At 40.3% G+C, this 20,447-nt stretch overlaps 1 protein-coding gene and 1 long non-coding RNA gene across 4 annotated transcripts; one reads left to right on the top strand and one right to left on the bottom strand.

Moving 5' to 3' along the window:
• The first annotated feature begins 3,586 nt into the window (after positions 1-3,586).
• On the top strand, positions 3,587-18,561 carry NSMCE4A (NSE4A component of SMC5/6 complex). 2 transcript variants are annotated; one of them, XM_072995454.2, is made up of 10 exons: positions 3,587-3,930; positions 6,764-6,844; positions 8,863-8,993; positions 12,322-12,473; positions 13,262-13,361; positions 14,405-14,495; positions 15,120-15,214; positions 16,266-16,314; positions 16,437-16,525; positions 17,869-18,561. In XM_072995454.2, the coding sequence occupies exons 1-10, from the start codon at positions 3,666-3,668 to the stop codon at positions 17,971-17,973; spliced, it is 1,158 nt and encodes a 385-aa protein (XP_072851555.2). In that variant the 5' UTR covers positions 3,587-3,665; the 3' UTR covers positions 17,974-18,561. The 2 variants fall into 2 exon arrangements, with proteins under 2 accessions (XP_072851555.2, XP_020642173.3); XM_020786514.3 differs by having other exon boundaries at positions 3,592-3,930; positions 17,908-18,561.
• Positions 14,624-20,137, bottom strand: LOC140705950 (uncharacterized). 2 transcript variants are annotated; one of them, XR_012085588.2, is made up of 3 exons: positions 19,971-20,137; positions 19,612-19,759; positions 14,624-15,049 (listed from the first exon to the last, which is right to left on the bottom strand). It is a non-coding gene; the product is annotated as an uncharacterized LOC140705950 (long non-coding RNA). The 2 variants fall into 2 exon arrangements; XR_013543919.1 differs by having other exon boundaries at positions 19,932-20,135.
• Between the last annotated feature and the right edge of the window lie 310 nt (positions 20,138-20,447).

The raw sequence follows: 20,447 nt of genomic DNA, 5'->3' as shown, positions 1-20,447 counted from the left end.
TAAGATTGCCGGAAGAAATATCAACAACCGCCGATATGCAGATACCACTCTAATGGCAGAAAATGAGGAGGAATTAAAGAACCTTGTAATGAGGGTGAAAGAGGAGAGTGCAAAAAAACAGCCTGAAACTCAACATCAAAAAAACTAAGATCATGGCCACTGGTCTCATCACCTCCTGGGAAATTGAAGGGGAAGATAAGGAGGCAGTGACAGATTTGACTTTCTTGGGCTCCATGATCACTGCAGACAGAGACAGTAGCCACGAAATTGGGAGGAAAGCGATGACAAACCTTGACAGCATCTTAAAAAGCAGAGACATCATCTTGCCAACAAAAGTCTGAATAGTCAAAGCTATGGTTTTTCCTGTCGTGATGTATGGAAGTGAGAGATGGACTATAAAGAAAGCAGACTGCCGAAGAATTGATGCCTTTGAATTGTGGTGCTGGAGGAGGCTCTTGAGAGTCCCCTGGACTGCAAAGAGAACAAACCTATCCATTCTAAAGGAAATCAAGCCTGAGTGCTCACTGGAAGGACAGATCCTGAAGTTGAGGCTCCAATACTTTGGCCATCTCATGAGAAGAGAAGACTCCCTGGAAAAGACCTTGATATTAGGAAACTGTGACGGCAAGAGGAGACGGGGACAACAGAGGATGAGATGGCTGGACAGTGTCTGCGAAGCAACCAACATGAATTTGACACAACTCCGGGAGGCAGTGGAAGATAGGAGGGCCTGGCATGCTCTGGTCCATGGGGTCACGAAGAGTCGGACACGACTAAACGACGACAAGACCAAGGGGGGTTACATGAGTCCCTCCAGATGTTGATGGACTGCAAGTTTCATTATCACTGACCATTGCCTATGCTACTTAAGGTTGATGGGAACTGAAGTCCTACATCTGAAGCCATAGGACACCCATAGCTTTTACACATCCTGAAAGTCTTGCTATTTGAATTTTATGAACCATTACCACAGGATTGTCACTGGCTTTTAAACATGGAAGTATTTTTGAGATTTTTTAAAAACTAATTTACATATGTTAAGAGGATGTTAAAGGCTGCCCTTTTTCAAAGGCATTCAAAACCATCCTCTCAAGCTATTCCATATAGTATGTGTTCCCATTGTCATCATCATTTCTGGTTTGTATCTATTGCTTGTTTTATTTGAGACATTTAATGCTGAGTGGTTGGGTCACTGTTACAGTATGTTCCTGTAAACTGCTCAGAGTAGTGCTTTGCACTAAGTCAGCAGTATATAAATGCATAAAGTAAACAAAAAAGCAAATAGATTTTGCCACCAATCCACAGAATGCCACGGAATACACCTGGGAAAGCATATCAAGGATTAGAACGCGTATGTTTAAAATAAATGTGTTTCCCCCTGCGCTGCAAAAGAAGAGGTGTGTTAAACATGTTCCAATGAGTCATTCTTCTATGTTTTTATTTTATTTATTTTATTTTATTTATTCAATTTATATGCCGCCCAAACTACCCAGAGGTCTCTGGGCGGCTTACAATAATTAAAATTCAATACAGCAAAAGATAAAATAATTAAAATACAATTAAAATACAATTAAAATTGCCATCAGACCCACAGCTAATATTATTTCAATTAAAAGCCTTCTGGAACAGGAAGGTTTTGACCTGGCGCCGAAATGTCATCAGCGTCGGCGCCAGACGAATCTCAGTCGGGAGGGCATTCCATAGTCTGGGGGCAGCTGCCGAAAAGGCCCTTTGTCTACAAGCCGTCCCTCTTACCTCCTTAAGGGACGGCTCTTTCAAAAGGGCCCCCTGGCTAATTAAAGTTTCTTGTTAAATTTATATTGTGGTCAAATGTTTTTATATTACAGTGGACCCTCGACTTACAGACGGCTCGACTTACAGACTTTTTGAGTTACAGACTTCTCTGGCTGCAAAATTTAGATTCGAATTGCAGCCAGAGAATCGACTTACAGACCAGAAAAAAACCAAAATGGAATAAAAATAGAATAAAAACCACTGGTTATGGGATTAATCGGTTTTCAATGCATTGTAGGTCAATGGAGATTCGATTTACAGACTTTTCGACTTGCAGCCACCATTCCAATACGGATTAATTCCTTAAGTAGAGGGTCCACTGTACTCTACAAGCAAAATACAGTCAATCATCATGGCTAACTATTACCTCGCCCTCCCCAAAAAATTAAGCTCTTTCTGCTTTGTTGTTGTTACAGACTGTCAAGGCGGAACCGACTTACGGCGACACTAGTAGGAGTTTCAAGATAAGTGAGATATTTAACTAGTCGTTTTGGCAGTTCCACGCCTCAGTGAGTTTCCATGGCTGAGCGGGAATTGGACCCACGTCTGTCACTCTATCCGCTACGACTACTACACCACACTCGTTTGATTTGTTTGTGTAAATTGGTATGGCTGGAATACAGTAGTTTTAAATTACCCAAGTTCTTTTGCGCTATTAGATGCAGTGTTTCTCTGCCCTCTTCCGGACGCACAGCATCGGGACTGTTGCTCCTCATGTTTCGGATTTTAAATCTTCTGCAGTGTAATCCTAGGCATATTTATTTACAGTATTCGGAAATATGTATTACTCTCTTTAATGGAGCATACTCCCTAGTACTGTATGTACTTTGAGATTTTAGCCCTAAATATTGTGGCAGCACATCTCACCAAATCACTAGAACCGAGCAGGTGAACTGTAAACCACGAAAATTCATAGAAATAAATCTATTGATCTCTCCTGGTGTGCAATTGTTTTGTTTGTTTGTTACAGTCTACTCAAACGTTACTTTAAACTCAATCGGACTCAACTACACTGGGAACGTTCTCCTTGTACTGTACATGGGAGAAATACAGAAGTGTATAGAGACACAGACAACGCATTCCTTGGGTCAAAATCTTGTTTATTTAGTATCGTGGAGTGCAAGGAGTGTTCAAGCAGGAGCAGCCAACACGCTGAGGACGCAATTTATGCGCGTTTTACAGATGAAAAAAACTGGTGCAGGTAGAGGTAAACACAAAAACAAAGCCACACCTCCACCTCCAAGTCTTCCCACCAAAAAAAAAAAAAGGCTAGAGAAAAAGAAACGCTCATTTCCACTAGAACAAGGGCTGCGAAGGGAGGCAATCACACAGCGGAAGGGACTGGTAGCTAAAAAACCCCGGAAAGTATCGGTTCAAGTCGAAGTAACTGTTTTTTTAAGAAAGCTACACTTCAGGGGGAAAATGATTTCGCATTTTAATTTGGTCCTCTTACGTCGCCGTCGTCGTCGTCGTCGTCCGCTGAAGCGTTTCGGGCTGCGTTCTTTCCCTTCGTCCATCCTAGAGTTAGAAAAATAAAGAGCCGAACAATAACTTTTAAAAATCGTTTTCGTTTAAGGATCGAGAAAAGCCCTCTTTCTTTCAGTAACGTTCTTCCACGTTCAGTAACGGGACTTCCACTGGAGAACTGAACCAACCCTCCTCATTTTCTGCCGAGGTCATGATCTGGGCTTTTCCTCCGAGAGCCGGTTTTCAATATTAAGCGGAAGGGCCCCCTCTATATTTCCGAGTCTACCTTCTGCCTCTCTCGCTCTCTCTCATAGGGGGCGTGTCCTCCATGCCCGTTCCCGCGCGCCGGAAGGAAGAGGCGGGGCCGGGCCTGGGGCTCTTCCGCCGGGCGAGGGGCCAGAGCCATGGCTGCGTCTGCGGGCAGCGGTTCCTCCCGGGCCTCGGCCGCTGGTCGCGGTGGCGACCGAGGCAGTCATAGCCGATCCCGGCCCCTGCGGGAAGCACCGGGTCCGGCGGGCGACGGCCGTGACGACGAGGACGGCAAAGAGCAGGAGAGGGGCGGGAGAGGCAGCGGCCCGGGGCCCTCGGGAAGCGGCGGCGAGGACGAGGATGAGACGGCACGGCGGCTGCTCCGCCAGCAGTACCGGGAGAGGATCACCTTCCTTCAGCGTAGGTTTCCCCCCCCCCCTTCTGGGCGTGGGCGGAGCGGCTGAGGGCCGGCTTCGATCTCCTCCGGGGAAGAAGGGGTCCGGCGCTCGCCTCCGCCGCCTCTTTCCTCGTCGGGCCACCTGTTCTTTCTCTCCCGATGCCGCTTGACTTCCAGCGAGGTCAGCGGGATCTTCCGTGGCTCTCCTTCCTGCCTGGTTTTTCACAACAATGTTGCTGGGTAGGCCAGGCTGAGGTGGTGGTGGTGGTGGGGGACTGAGCCGAGAGTCAAGAGGACTTAGGCCACCACGACCTCGGGGGCGGAAAGAGAACATAAGAAGAGGCCGGCTGGTTCAGGTCGAACTCCCTGTATCTCACAGGGGCCCCACCAGATGCCTCTGGGAGCACATGGGACGACTAGAGACCTGTCTCCTGACACCACTCCTTTGCATCTGATATTTTGAAGTACCTTCCTTCTAAGCCTGGAGATTATACATCCTCATCATGGCTTGTAACCTTCCATGGACTTTACCTCTAGGAATCTGCCCAGTCCCCTTTTAAAGGCATCTAGGCAAGATGCCATCACCACATCCTGTGGCAAGGAGTTCCACAGACTAATTGCACACTGGGTAAAGAAATATTTGTCTTTTGTCTGTTCTCACTCTCCCAACACTCAATTGGAGTGGATGTCTCCTGGTTCTGGCCTTGCGTGAGAGGGAAAAGAGCCTCCCTCTATCCATTATATCCATCCCCTGCATAATTTTATATGTCTCAATCATGTCCCCCTTCAGGTACCAGTCAGAGGTTCCCAAACTTTCTTGCCCCATAGACCACTTGCCAACTTATTTGTTTCCCATAGACCCCTTGCCCCCTGCAAAGCTTTGATACAAGTCTAAACTTGCACCCCCATTTTTTTTCTCTCTGACGTGGACTCCCTGCAAGTTGAAATTGACCCCTGGGGGTCTCTATAGACCACTTTGGGAACCTATGTGAGCCCCAAACACTGTAGCCTTTACTCGTGGAGGTGCTCCAACCCAGTCATCATTTCAATCACTGTTTTATGCACCTTTTCCAATCCCTCTATGGCTTTTTTGAGGTGGGGCGGCCAGAATTGTACACAGTACTACAGGTGTTCCCTCCAGAGAGAAGGAGGAAACTGAGCAGGTGGGTGGCCGCCCCTGAACACCTTTGCTTCTCTGGTTGTCCTTTTTGCATCATGTATGTGGACCTCAGTTTGTCTTCCTTTAAGCCCCACTCTGCAGACACACATGGAACAACCTCCCCCCTGATACTCGCTTGGCCCCCTCGCTCGGTATTTTCAAAAAGCAATTAAAAACATTGATGTTTCGGCAGGCCTTCCCTCCTAGTTAATTCCTGATCCCCTTCTCTTTTCTTTCCTAATGTTTTAACCCAATTGTTGAAAGTTTTATTTTATGTAATTCTGTTGTTTTTATTGTGGTATCCCATGCTGTAAGCCGCCTAGAGTGGTCTACCGACTAGATAGATGGGATATAAATAAAATAAATAATAATAAATAATAATAACATGCCCCTGCTGTGGTTGGAGGGCTGCCCTTATTGTGACCCCCCCACTTCCAAAAGGGGTTTCTTACAAAAATGTTTTTTTCTGTTGAAAAAGTAACATGCTCTTGAATGATAACTTTTTAAACCATTCTGTGTGGTGCTTCAAAAGGTGGTTAAAGTGCTCCTACAAATTGTAGACAACACAAGAGGACTTTTTGGAACAAAACCCTGAAGGAATGGGGAGTCCAAGGGCTGCATTTGAGTCCTTGAAGGCAGTTTGCAGTCTGTGGCCCAAATCAATTTGTAAGGCAGTGTTGATCATCAACAAATGCTGCTTTCCAGTGCCTTGTTTTGGGTCATTAAGATAGAGTTGCTGCGCTTTCTGTGTAGCTGATGAAAAAAATCCACTGTTCTGTTGCTGCTTTGTCTGACAAATGTGGCACAGAAGAACCTCCATGGCTTTTAAGTCACTGGTTAAATTATTCTTAGAGTGTCCAGAAACATATTTTTCTTTGCTCTCTCTTCCCTCCTCCCCACTTATTTTCCGTTATATGTATTGTGGTAAATGGCCACTTTTTCTTGCTTTTTATTGTGGAATAATAAGTAAAATAATGATATTCAGATCTTCTTTTTCTTTACTTTTTGTGTTCTCATGCTGTTCATTTGCAAACATAGCTTACATTTTCCTGAATTCACTAGTATAGAACAACCCCAATTAAGACATCTTTTCAATTTGTCTTCTTGTTTTTCTTCTTAAATTCTTGTTTACATTTGTTTTGACATGTAAATAGTACATCTCCTTTCAGTTTCTTCAGTTGTCTTACCAGTAGGTATATATATTTCCCTGATGCTTTGCATTTATTCCTTTTAATCCTGATAGCTATTGCTCCACTCTCTAAAGATATTGCCTAGTGCACTGGTTCTTAACCTTGGGTTACTCAGGAGTTTTGGACTGCAACTCCCAGAAGCCTTCACCACCAACTGTCCTGGCTGGGGTTTCTGGGAGTTGCAGTTCAAAAACATCCGAGTAACAAAGGTTAAGAACCAGTGGCCTAGTGCAATGTTAGGCTGTAGCTAACAACTATATGCTTTTGTAGCATTTCTTTTCATAGTTATTTATAATATTTTGTTCTTAAATGAATAAATCATTAGCACCTGCACATTATTCCTGTTCTAAATATTAATGTTGTTACACTAAATTTTCAAACCCATCACTCTGGTAGAATTTTGTAAAATTATAAGCCAAGTATAATTTGGTTTTGTGATTGAGGTCCATAAGCATCTCACTTTCATTTTGCACTTTTATTCTTTAAAAAGATTCACTTATTTTTCAGAGAATCATGAAACGATTGTGAGCACCAGGAATGATAAATTGACAGAGGCACTGGAAGATGCTAATAAGCTGTTTGCTGGAGGTAAGATGATATTTTCCTGATGTTTTCCAGTTTTTTTCCATATTTATTGTTATATTTCCCTTGACATATTTTCCTTGCCTTTATATTTTTATTATTTTATTTACATTTTTAAGAAATGAAGTGGTAAGTTGATGAGTGAATCTTCACGCCTTTTTTCTTTATCATGTTTTAAGAATGTTGAGTGGAAAATAAAGAAGTGGAAAATAAAGAAGTGGTTGCTTGCATTCATAGAGATAATGAGAAGACATTTGAAATACATCACTGGGATCTCTCCCTCTCCCTTTTGTTGGAGTTGTCACTGATAGGTGCATGGCTTAAGTTGTGCTGACAGCTAGAATGTATCTCAGAAGCATTCCATTGACTTTGACAGCAGACTTAATGTGTCTAAATAGCAAGGTGACAAAACTTATAAAAATAGTAAGATAGATAGATAGATATGTCCTTATGTCTGATTAAGTAGACTTGTCCACAAAAGCTTAGATTTAAAAAATGCAAAAGCTAGTCTTTAAGGTGCCATCACTCATTTGTCTTTTTCTAAAACTGCCCTCCACCTGTAATAGCTGTAGATAATACCTTTAGCTCTCTGATTTACAGGTCTCAATTTTTTTATGCTGTTTTTGTATAGTCAGTGCCCAAGGCAGTTTATGCCAAAACTGTGAAAGGTATAAAATTACATAGTAAAAACAAATCATACTGTCCAGAATCCTATTGGGTCAGAGAGCTCATGCAGTAGATTGTAGTATTAGTGGTCTGCTTTTTTTATTCTACCACAAGGAGATATCTCAGTGGACAGATATAAATCAGGTTCTTGTAAAGGTAATCATTTCGGTGGCTGCTGAGCTTTTGCACACAGTGCAGTCCAACATTCAATTACAATGTTGGCAGGTTGTTAATGGTCCACTGGTGCCTCATAGGATCTTGTCCAGTGTCTTTACATAGAAAAGTAGGGGGAAATTATAAGGAAATAAAGTTAAAATTTAAACATTGCACTTCTTAAATATAATTGGGGTGGGGGAGAGATTAATCATACTCACAATCATTTCATGTAGCTACAGTAAGTCAGGGTCCTTGCATGGGATGAAAATGGGCAAGCCAAACAAGAAAGAACCATCTTTTCTTTTTTTGAGGACTTGATGTCTAGATTCTTGCAGAGAATTTCAGCAGTCTTTGTAGCTGGAGTCAGAGGCCAGACTCAGTTTCTCATGAGACTGAGGAATAAAGTACTAGGTCTACCAGTTTGCCAAGAGAGTGTGTTTCTCACGCACATGATTGAGATGGAGTAAATTAATGAGGGAGTGTGCCAAGATCAGGAAATGTACATTCTAAAAACATGAAGGTTTGAGTTATATTGTGTTAAGAAAAAGTGGTGGTCATGCACTGGTCTGAGTTCTTGTAATTTCTCTAATGAGAGTATATTCTGAATAAGTACAAAGGAGGTCATTGTGTCAATAATATTTTAAGTTCTGTTGTATTAATAAATTGTCACACAGTTATGAACATAGCCAATCGAAAGCTCATGTCACTAAAATAAAGTAAAATGTCTAATCTGAGCTATGCTAAATAAGCCAGTGTTGTCACCCCTGACTTTTTAACAGATTATTTTTCCTAACGTTTTGTAAACGGACTATATAACTTTAAAGGCAGTATGCTTGGTTTTTATGATTCAGTTAAAATGCACTTGTTGAGATTATCAGTGCTGTCATCAAAGATTCAAACAGCTATTTTAGCAACATTACTCTGATAGTAACATAAACATAGTGTGGTAGGTGTTCAGCATCCCTTATGTCATACAGTCAACTGTTTCTCAGAATATATGATTAGGAAATTGGTTATATGTTTTAGAAGGTTTGTGTTCTAGTGGATCTCATTGAATACCTAAATGAATCTTACTTCAGGGTATGCAGCCTTATGATTTTGGAAGCAATAGTCTTAAAAATGGAGCATTATTGATAGTTTAATAATTCTTGTTTTTTGATTACCTTTGACAGTAGCAAAATATCTTTCTTCTTTCATAACAGTGTCACGGGCAAGGGAGGCTGCTTTGGATGCTCAGTTCCTAGTTTTGGCATCAAATCTAGGAAAGGAAAAAGCAAACCAGTTGCACTCAGATATGACAGTATTTGATCCATCTGCATTTGCTGAAGATTTAGTAAGTTTGCAGTGAATAGTAATAGTATTATAAATTTGTTCCTTTTAAATATTTTTAAGCTGGTTGCAGAAGTCACTTTCGGTTGTGATTTGCAACTTTCTAGCAATTCTTTATAAGTTTATTTGCAATTTGCTCTCATGAGCAAGAAGATGTGAAACCAAGTAATCCCATGCTTGCAGGTTTAGTAGTAGTGATTTAAAAGGTCCATAAACATTGTAGTCTGAAATGTCAGATTGAGTTAGTCAGGTGGACTAACTCTGGGTTCAGAACAGAACTCGGAAAAGGTCCTTTTTGCAGTACATCTCCTTGAATTCTACAACCAGCTTGACCGTGCCTGGAGAATTGTGAGCTTTAATTCAAACTTCTCCCAGTTCTAATTCAGGTATAATCATGGTTTGTTTAAATTTCAGAAACTAAGCCTTCTCTTGAATTGTATTTATTTTGGAGGTTGAACCAGCTTCTGAACTGACAGACTTAAGCTTATTTACAAAACAATGGCCAGAGCCCTGATGTCTGTGTAATTTGCTGTGGCCAGTGGATGAGGTATGGGGTGAGGGCGTATCTTGGTAATTTACGTGGAAACTTATCCAGTTTCACAATCACAGTGACCTAGCATTTCATCAATTAGCTGCAATGAGTCACAGCAAGTTACATAAACCGTATTTCATGTGATGAAGTGGACTTGTCCACAGAAGCTCACATTAAAAATGATAAAAATTGGTCTTTAAGGTGCCACCGCATTTTTTTCTTTTTAAACTTTTTATTTCTATTTTGCTTTTACCTATAATGCTTGCACAGACTCGCACGGTTACCCCTTCTACATATATACACACAGGAACAGGATTCTTGCCATTCTGTTGTAATTGTGGTTTCTTGTTAACTCTGAATTTATTCCTCAGAACAGTAACTTTACCTCAAAGGTCTGCTTATGGTGATGAGAGTGAAAAAGGTGAATTGAAAGCAGATGATTAAGAAAAGCAGACAGGCACTTCAGTGTCATGCTTTGCCTGTTGTACATCTGGCAGTGCGAATTATGGCTTTTTAAAATATACATATAATTGAAACAAACCCTTGTTTTAAAGTACACGTGAGCCTGACCTTTGTGATTAAAATAATAAAAGCAAAAAGCAAAGTGTGCTGCTTATATACCGCCCCATAGTGCTTCAAGCACTCTCTGGGGGGTTTACAAGTTAATTATGCAGGCTACACATCCCCCCCCCCCAGCAAGCTGGGTGCTCATTTTACCGACCTCGGAAGGATAGAAGGCTGAGTCAACCTTGAGCCGGCTGCCTGGGACTGAACCCCTAGGCTGTGAGCACAGTTTTGGCTGCAGTACAACGGTTTAACCACTGCGCCACAAGGAAATAAAATTATTTACCAATGTAATCAAAACTGAGTGCCAAGAAAAGCTGAATTATGCCTAAACTCTCAATTATGCCTGTGTTGGGCAGTGTCCAGTCCAAGAATTTGACAGAGGACCCAGTGATATCCTGTAGATTTCGACAATGATCTCCCCTTTGTGCTGCAGCCCCTCATGTACTTCAAAACCTGATGGAGAGCTAGAGAACCCTTTGCAGCTTGTAGGGCTTCAGGCAGAAAAGAAGAAAAAAACAAGTAATGTGCTCATCTGATACTGAATTTAGACTATTATTTGTGAGTTGTTCTTTGTTTTGTTAGTAATGGTGAGAAAGTACCAAAACATTGTGTGAGACACTGCAGGGCTCCTAAAATCTTCTAAGCCAGAATAGTGGTGGAATAAAATAGCCAACTATGATTAAATACTCTGCAGCACATTGTTGCAGCTACTGGACCTGCACACTTGCTATTTATTTTAAATTTAAGTTTTCATTCTTGGGGAAGTGCAATTTACCTACCACTTTCCCCAGCTCTGCTGTGCTTTCATGGAACTGTAGAATTCTTGTAATGCTACCTGGCTATCCTGGGTGTGAACATTTCAAGAGTGCAATGATTTGGTTTGCTTAAGATAAGTTGAGACAATGTTACAGTTGTAAGCTTTTCCTTTCACAGATCAGGATGTTAGCATTCATGTTGAAGAGTCAGTCTTGACACAACAAAGCTGAGACTGTATTGTTTTGGCATAGAAGGTAGAAAAAAGGTATAGGTCTCCACTTTGCAACTGCCTTTAGTCTTTACTGGCCAATTGATTCTGCAGAGAGACCACATGGAGCAAACTTCAGCTCAAACTGGGAAGCTGGTGGTAATACTTCTGGATAAGGAAAGGGAATAAAAATGGTCCAGGCTCTTGGCTGGTCGTAGTACCTTTGGCACACAAAAGACTGAACTGAATGTTCAGACTGTGAATTAGGGAGCCTTTCAGTTTCATCTGCTCTGATTCCTCTCTGAATTTCTGAACCCTCTTTGCCTTCTGTGTGCCTATATTGGCAAGTTTGCTCTTGCTTTGAACCTTGTTCCCCCCGCCCCATACACACCATTTAACAAAGGACAGACTTAATTGGCTTGCCTGTTCACAATTCTTGGGGAGCTGTGGCTTCAAATAAATGGTACATTATTTCATATGTTACATATATATGCACATAAAAACAAAGTGTAGTCACAAATACACGAATTGTGTGGGTTATCCCATTAAACAAGTGATAATGTCTTCATAGTTCAAGTAATTGAACTGAATAATGAGAATGTACCATACTTAGATATTCTGGCTGAAATCCTGTTGTGCAGCTCTGCACACAAGTCTGATTATGTCTTCAGCCATGGACTTTTGTTGCTAATTGAAAATTTCTGATTTACCCCCCCCCCTTGAAATTCCAATGCTGCATAGAGATCCTTTTCATCCTAGGGAAAGTATTTGGGGGGAGCTCAGGATATGAGGGAGTCTGTAATGCCCAAAAATTATTGCCCCTAAAGACTGGGGAGCCTCAGAAACTTTGGGGGTGGTGGAGGGTTTTGAAACTTTTAATTACAGTAGTGATAAAAGGCTGCAGCTGGTCACATTATAAGCCTTGTGCACACAGAGATGCACCAACAGGATTGCAACCGTTGTGTGCGTATCTATTTAGAATACAAGAGGAGCTCTCTTGGGCCAGGGATTTTTGTAATTGAAAAATTTTCCCCTAGCACTGGTCAGCCAAGAATACTTCTGAACGTGGGGTTATATTAAAATTTCCAGTTTTTTCAATATTTTCCTCCATCGATCTGTTACATATAATAAGGAAACACCATCACAGTGTTGCACATCTGATTTTATAGTCTCTTTGCAAATGTCTTGTAACAAGTGTATTCTTATTTCATAGTGATAACAGATTCTACTATAAATGGAATCTGATAGCTCAGTACATTTTCTCTACAGTTATCTTTTATGGGCTTAAATCGGCTCGAAAGGGAAGAAAGTGACAGTGAAGGGGAACAGGTTGCTGGAGGATTTTTGCCTAGTAACGCATGGCATAAACTTGGTGAAGAAGCAAAAAAGTACTTCAGAAGAGCACCCGTTTTCCACTTCATGTAAGTTTATTTGAGACCTTCTTCCAATTTGTATTCTGCAACATGTTACACAGGGATTGATCTCTGTATATGAATTAATGCTTGAATCTGAGCTACTGTATGTGATATGACTTGAAGTCTGGATGATGGAATATTTGGTTTATAAGAGTGAGTGTTAAATGTTTCAGGAAGTTTTGCAAAGAGTTATTTGGTGAATAGAATCCTATGTATTTTCTTCACCATACACCTGCCTATTCCCCAGCATTACATGTTCTCACAGAGCCTTTCTTGTTCCGAATGTATATTTGAATGGAATAATCCTCCCATATTTTAGTGGCTTTCAGATATGCTTCCCAAGTTGTTGCCTGAGCAATCAGTGAAATTGAAAACAACATTCTGATCTTTTCGTCATATTCAAAAAGAATGTTTTCACAGGAACTTCTGCATAGTAAGTTCCTTCATAACTTTTCACAGGAACTTACGCATAGTAGGGATGGAAAATTTACAGAACATACTAGGGCAAGGAGGCTGTTCCATCTAAACTTGATCTGGAACTTTGTCACAGTGACAAATCCACCATTGGAGTTATAGAAAAGAAGAGAGCTTTACATTATAATGCAGAGCTATTCCATCTAGCCTACAGCACTATGGCCCTCCAATGTTGTTGAAGCCTGACTTCCAAAATCTGTAACCACTGCTGATTAACTATCTTATTTTCTTTGTTTTACTGACAATAAAACATTCAAACTCTATATTACATTTTTAAACAATTCAACAACACCCTGCTGTTATTATTTTCCTTGGTTTAGGTTAGGAACATTTACTGCTGATCCTCCTGTTGAGAAGCCACGCATTGAGAGGCAGCGGAAGAAGGCAGGGACTGAAGAAAGAAGGGTGATGCCAGCTCAGGTATGTGGATGCAGTGCTTGCGACTTGAGGTTACAGTTGCTGTTTGAAAGATGGAAGACTGAAATTAACAATATTTTGAGAGAGGGTCCCTCAAACATAAAATGATTTTCATGACAGGAGAATCTTGCAAATATAAGAACCTGTTTGACAGGCTGATTCGTCCACAAAAGTGGAGATCTTCCTTATTTTAATACAATCTATTTTCCCCCCGCAAAACAAAATGAAGTAATGTAGGAAAAGCAGTGTTCTTCCTTTCTTTCTTCCTTTCTTTTCTCTTACATACCACAAAGCACTCTGAGTGCTTCATACCGTAAACATATCAACAATAAAGATAATACGGTGCAGTATACAGATGTATATGAAGGGAAGTGCCTGGCAAACCTCTACTGGAAGTCTGGGGCCACAACTGAAAAAGCTCAGTTCTTGATGTTCACTCTTTTGTTCTCCTTTGGTGTTACTATTTTTAATGTCCTGGATTGTGAAAGGAAGGTGGGATGGGTAGCTCTTTTGTAGGAGAAACATTCTGACAGATATCGAGGTCATTAACTATTAAGGGCTTTATAGGTGATGAGCATCACCTTGAATTGAGCATGGAAACTAATAACAGGAAGCCAGCAGAGACATGCCATGTACTGAAGTAGCAGATGGTTTATAATATAATATTTTGTAAAGTGTCCATAAAACTGTTAAGCCAGCCCTGGAAAGTTAATCTTCAGATTCATCATTTTTAAATACTACAGTTTCAAAATATTTTGTAACATTTGAAGATTTGTTTTCAGGTACAGTTATGTAGTTTCTGGCAAGAGAGGAAAGAAGTATGCAAAAGCAGAGTACACAAGGCGGATCAATTTGAAAACTGAACTTGAACTTAAATATGAACTTATAATTTATGGTAGAAGCCCTTGACTTTGAGTACTCAAACATTAAAGCAGACTTCAGTGAGGGCTACAAAATATTTCTTTCTTTGACATAAGCATTAGATCATTATGGAAGATGTGGAGAAATGGTTTACCGATAGTTTACTGGTATTACTTTTTTTTCAGTTGAAGAAAATGGAAGAATCTCACCAAGAAGCAACAGAAAAAGAAGTTGAAAGGATTTTGGGATTCTTACAGGCCTATCATGAACAAGATCGTAAGTATTTGTATTGCGAGTCCAGCTAAATATCCACTTGCGCCCTTAAAAATTATTGTGGTGTATGGGAAAGGGGGAAACGTAATATGCTGTCTTTCTGTACAGTAGACAAACAGAGCTGACTGTGGTTATAGGAAATGTTGTATTTATTTATTTTATGTTTATTTATTTATTTGATTTATATCCCATCCATCTGGTCTATACGACCACTTGTATACAAGGAGAACTGTTTCAAGCAAATTCTCAGTGCTCATTTTGCTTTTTTGGAAGGTGGTAAATTCTCAAGGTACAGTTTCTGCTGGAAAAGGACACTTAAGCAAGTTGCTCTGGCTTCATCCCATTATAGCAATGTTTTTATGAGAAATAACATTCAGATTATATAAATCCTCCAGGATTTGAAGTGGATTTTTTTCCTGGGTCTCTCTCCCCTACAGGCTGCAGGTTTTCTTTACTCTCTTAGAACGGTGGATAGCATCAAGGGCTAAACCAGGGTTATACAAGATCTTTCATGTGTTTGAGAAGTATACATTTTGTTGCATGAGAAAGTAGACAAACTACAAGAGAGAAAGAAGACACACAAAGTAAGAAAGCACAAAATGTTTTTTGTTACTCTTATTTCTACAGCTAATACACCAATATCCTTCCTTGAATTTGTGACTGATCCAAATTCTTTTGCACGAACTGTGGAAAACATGTTTCATGTATCCTTCTTGATAAGGGTAAGGAGAACTATTTTGAAGACTCAGTGTTAGTTATTAAGCACACTGTTTTTATGCCTTTTTGCTAGCACAAGCAGTATAAAATTTCTCTGACACAGAATAATCAAAATGCACACGGCTTGAATGATATGTTGCGGAGGGCTGCATGTAACTTGTCAAGTTTCTGCCTTCGATCTCAGTGTACAGTGATAATTTCAAATATAGAATTCTTTTGTCCTGGTGTATATTAAAAATTGAAATGGAACAGCAGGTGTTAGCAGAACAGGAAATGGGTTCCGTGTTGTATCTGTTAGTGTACATACCTACATAGGTATAGAAAGGGACCCCGTATCTGCTGGGGATTGGTTCCATGGCCCCTCTGGAAACTGAAAACTGTAGATAATAGCAAATGTGTGGATTCCTCTCCCCTTTTTATCATATCACTATAAAAGGGGGGGAAATTCACATGTATTGCTAGAACTGGCCACTAGAGGGAGATAGTATTCATAAGATGGTCTTTTACTCCATCTTGTGGACTGTTATGGTAATACATGTGAAAATAGTTTTTCCCTGGATCTTTATCTCTTAATATTTTTAATATTTTCAAACTGGATAAGTGAAACCATGGATACTCATCCAACAGTTATGGGGGTCTTACTGTACTTCTATATCATACTAGCCAAATGAAGGAGAGTATATATTTAAGTTCACAGGGCTGTCAGAGTTAATTCAATAATAGGACCTGTTTAAGCTGGGCTAATGACAGTTGCATATGCTTGCAAGCCAGAACATATACTGTTTACCTGTGTGAAAGGAAGGTCTACACTCGTGGTTATAAAATCTTAGTTTCATTATTAAGCTTGAATTGTGTCTAAATCTGTTTATTTCTAATTATCAAATGTATTTTTAAAATGAAGACTTAAAATTAGGAATATTGTCTGGTTCTTAAATCTTTGAAATATGGCTTGTTATTGCTAGTCATGGTGTATACAGAAAACTGCTGATTGTGACTGCTTTTCGAATCAGTGATTCTTACTGTGTAGACAATAAATGAAAATATTTTTACTTCTAGGATGGACTTGCAGGAATAAAGCTTGATCCAGACAAGCTTCCTATAATAGGTAAAAATATTTATAGAACATTGTTCTAAATTTGCATATATCTGTGTTCTGTTGCTTTGGCATATTAGCTTTTCTATTTGATAAAAGAAACCAAATTTCCTAAAATTCTGATGCTTTGTTAGAGCCTTTAAATCCAGAACAAGGAGGAAATGACCAGGATGCTGTACCACGGAAACAAGCAGTCATATCAATCAGTTATGAGGAATGGCAGGTATGCTGATTTTCTTTTCATTAAGCTAATTGAAGTCTTCTTAAGAGACCTGTAACTTACAGCTTGGAAATGATATTGCCTAAAATGCTACTAAGTAGTTGTCAGTTCAAGTTTATTGTATTAGCTAAAAGCCGTCACAATTGTTTAAAATACAGATATGGTCAATTAAAATCATGATAAAACCACAATAGTTAATACTTGTTGATGCTACAGTTCCTGTGGATTTTAATCAACATTGTGCTTAGTGTTACAGTTCAGGGTCTCTCAAATGAAATACCTAGTTTGGAAAAAGGGGTAACAACTACCTATAGGGAACCATGCTCCCCAGTACTGACAGATATAGTTTCCACTGTGTGCATTGCAGAAACCTATCCTGAAAATTTATTTAAGTAATTTGGTCCTGATCAGATTAGTTAGGCAGCTAAGCTTCATTAAAAAAGCAGATTATTACTGAATTTTTCGTTCCATAAGACGCACCTTCCCCCAGAAAAAATGTGTGGGGGGGGAAGTGTGTGTGTCTTATGGAGCAAATACTGTAAAACAGTGCTCCCCAGGACCCTGTGGGGGTGGGGTGGGGAGGGGAGCTCACAAGGGTCCTGGAAGGCACACTAGGAGCCTTTGGAGGCTCCCCCAGCCCCCCTGCGGGGTCAGTGGCGACGAAATCACCACTTTCCGGGACTCTTTTAAGGCTTGGGAAGCCTCAGAAGAGTCCCGAAAGGTGGCGATTTCGCCTCCTCTGGCCCTGTGGGGGGGGGGGTGAGCCTCCAAAGGGTCCTAGGGTGTGTTCCAGGACCATTTGAAAGCTCAACCTGCCCCCCCCCATGGGGCCAGAGGGGGTGAAATCACCACCTTCTGGGACGCTTTTAAGGCTTGGGAAGCTTCAGAAGAGTCCCTGAAGGTGGCGATTTTGCCCCCTCTGGCCCCACGGGGGGGTCTGGGTGACCTTCAAAGGATCCTGGAATGCACCCTAGGATCCTTTAGAGGCTATCCCACCGCCCGCCCCCGTGGAGCCAGTGGGGGCAAAATTGCCATTTGGGACTATACTGAGGCTTCTCAAGCTTTAGAAGTGTCCTGGAAGCCGGCGATTTTGCCCTCGTGCGGGGGGGGGGGGGAGCCTCTGAAGGGTCCTGGAACGCACTCTCGGACCCTTTGGAGGCTTCCCCCACCCTCACCCCAGCTGGCCCAGCAGGCCGAAATTCCCAGATTATTTTTTTTTCTTCCCCTAAAAATTTGGTGCATCTTATGGAGTGACAGATATGGTATTTAGCATAGTCTTATGCACCTCACCCTGGGATAAAACGCAGAATGCTTATTTTAGTGCATTTATTTTATTCTGTCACCAGGCACATGAGTTATTAAAGTCAATTCTTCTCTCCTGGCAGAATATTGTGGAGACTTTTGAAATTTCACAGCCTATGATTCCATCTGCCACACAGACACCAACGTGACATGGAAGAATTTGAATATACGCTATTTTCAGACATAAACTTTGTCACAATTATTTTGTTTCCAAACCTATTTTCTGATGCTGAACTTGAAAATGAGACTACCTGAGACCTACATTCTACTTCTGGATAGAAATCTCACTCTTCAATTTTTTTATTCAGCTATCTCAAAGATCAGTGAAAGGACTTGTGTCTACCAGTTCCCTGATGTTGGTTTGTCCTTAAGATAGAAGGACAAATAGTAAAGTGGAAATTACTGAAGTCTTCCTGTTTAAAATTTAATATTTGTTTCAATAAAAGAAGTGTTTGGAGTTTTCTTGTTGTGAGGTTGTATTATACCAAAAGAAGTGCAGTTCATGTGCCATAATAGTAAAAATAGCTTGAAATTAAATGTTGTATTTCTGTATTTCTATGTTGTAAATGTTTTCTCACATTTTGCATTCATTCCATCAAAGGCTTAGAATGGCCCTATCCTTAGTCTCTTTTGTGTTTTAATTTGTACAGTATTCTCACAGAATAATTGCAAATGAATCTAGTGGGAAAATATGTCAGTCTTTTAAAATTAAAGGTATTTGTGTTTGCTAAGCATAATCAAGTTTTGAACTTCATCATCATTGTATAGTATTTCTGTTTATGGTATTACTCCATTCCAGTCATACTCTTTCTCCACTATATAATTTATTTATTTTACACATAAAGGAAGATAGCATGGAGAAAATAGAAGGGGAAGTGCTTAAATCTAAGACAGAAGCATAATACAGTTCTTGTGCACCATAAAAGCTGCATAGGTACCTTAGACTGCTTTAGTATTCCTTTTTTCCTCAAGATAAAATGTACATACATTTATTATATACTATACATCAGTGGTTCTTAACCTTTTTGAAAGAAACGCCCCCTTGAGTCATTGAGGAAGTTATCATCAACCCCCTCCCCGCGGTGATGATATCTTATTTATTTATTTGTTTGTTTGTTTGTTTAAGACACTTAAATCCAATGACCCCTGAAAACAAAATTAAATTCCAAGAAAATGAAATGCCCCCCCAAAAGTAACATTTAATGATTTAGTTGCAAGTGAATTTTAAGACGCAAAAAGAAATATAAAAAGGGCATAAAAACAAATGCAGGAACTAAAAATTTCAAGACAAAAAGTCTGAAACTAAATTAAAATTGGAGGAAAATATATATATTCATGCACACTGTAAAAAGGCTGCAGCCATCTTCACAGGTTTGGCTTGCTCCAGCGCCCCCCTACCGGCCCCCTTCTGCTCCAACGCCCCCACGCCGCCCCTTTTCGTTCTACCGCCCCTCTGAAAAATGAAATCGCCCCCTGGGGGGCATTATCGCCCACGTTAAGAACCACTGCTATACATTGTATACTTCCTGAAGTCAACTTGCGTTGAATGGAAGAAATGTGAAGTGGCATGCCTGTGAGAAATGTTTCTCTCATAGTTCTTTCTCAAAGACACATGATTTCACACTAGTTCAGCTTGCATTCTGCAAAGTGGTTAACATTGTCTTAATGTACCATATTTTTCCGTCTATGACACTAATTTTTCCTAAAATCATTAGCCTAAAATTGAGGGGTGTCTTTTACACAAAAGTAAGCTGAAATAGCTGATGAGAGAACAAAATGGCACATACCTTGCCTCTGTAAACAGGCTTCCTTCAGCCATGAGGCTTAGTGTCCTACAGTCATGAGGCTTAGCTTCCTCCGATCACGAGCCTTATGGAACTGACGTCAGCTGATCCTGAACAAACCAGTTGAAGCACATCTCCTTGGAGGTGGAGCCTGTAGGGTCAAGATTCAACAGATACAAAATGTCCGATGTTCTGAGCCCAGAGGCTGAATCCTCAAAGCTAAGTTTTCTTAATTTTTGGGGTAGAAAATAGGGGAATGTCTTATAAACGGGGGCGTTATAAACAGAAAAATACAATATTTTGAGAAAGTGAAAGAATCTTACTACATTTTGGATAGTTTATTTGGAAATGCATCCCAGCACCTGTAGGATTTAGCAGATGATCATCTTGAAACAAAGTGAAGTCTTGTCTCAGAAGCCTAATTAGAAGGAAAAAATGGGAGAGCGAGGAGAAGAGGCTTTTGATCCATAGACTGCAACAGCCAATTCTACCTTGGAAAGAGGTGCTTGCTTTCCTTTTTAGGGGACCTGTAAGATAAAAATTGTACACATTGTAGATGTATACAGCTCACACGAGTATCCCAACATGCCCTTTAACATGCTGCCACCAGTTGCTCTCTTTATCACCCTATATTTCCTATGAAACACTGAGATCCATTCAGTACTGAACTTTTAAACAGAAACAGGTTTATTGATCACAAGTTGTTTTAGGAATAGTTCTTAAGCACATTCTTAAAGTTACACAAAGCTTCAGTATTTTACTTTAACCTCTTCTATCTTAATACAGGTCACCCTCTGACTAATCACTCCTTAAACACTTTGCCTCAAACCCCCCAAACT

Source organism: Pogona vitticeps, chromosome 3 (genome assembly GCF_051106095.1).
Source record: "Pogona vitticeps strain Pit_001003342236 chromosome 3, PviZW2.1, whole genome shotgun sequence".
NCBI lineage: Eukaryota > Metazoa > Chordata > Lepidosauria > Squamata > Agamidae > Pogona > Pogona vitticeps.
This window is presented reverse-complemented; position numbering and strand designations above follow the sequence as displayed.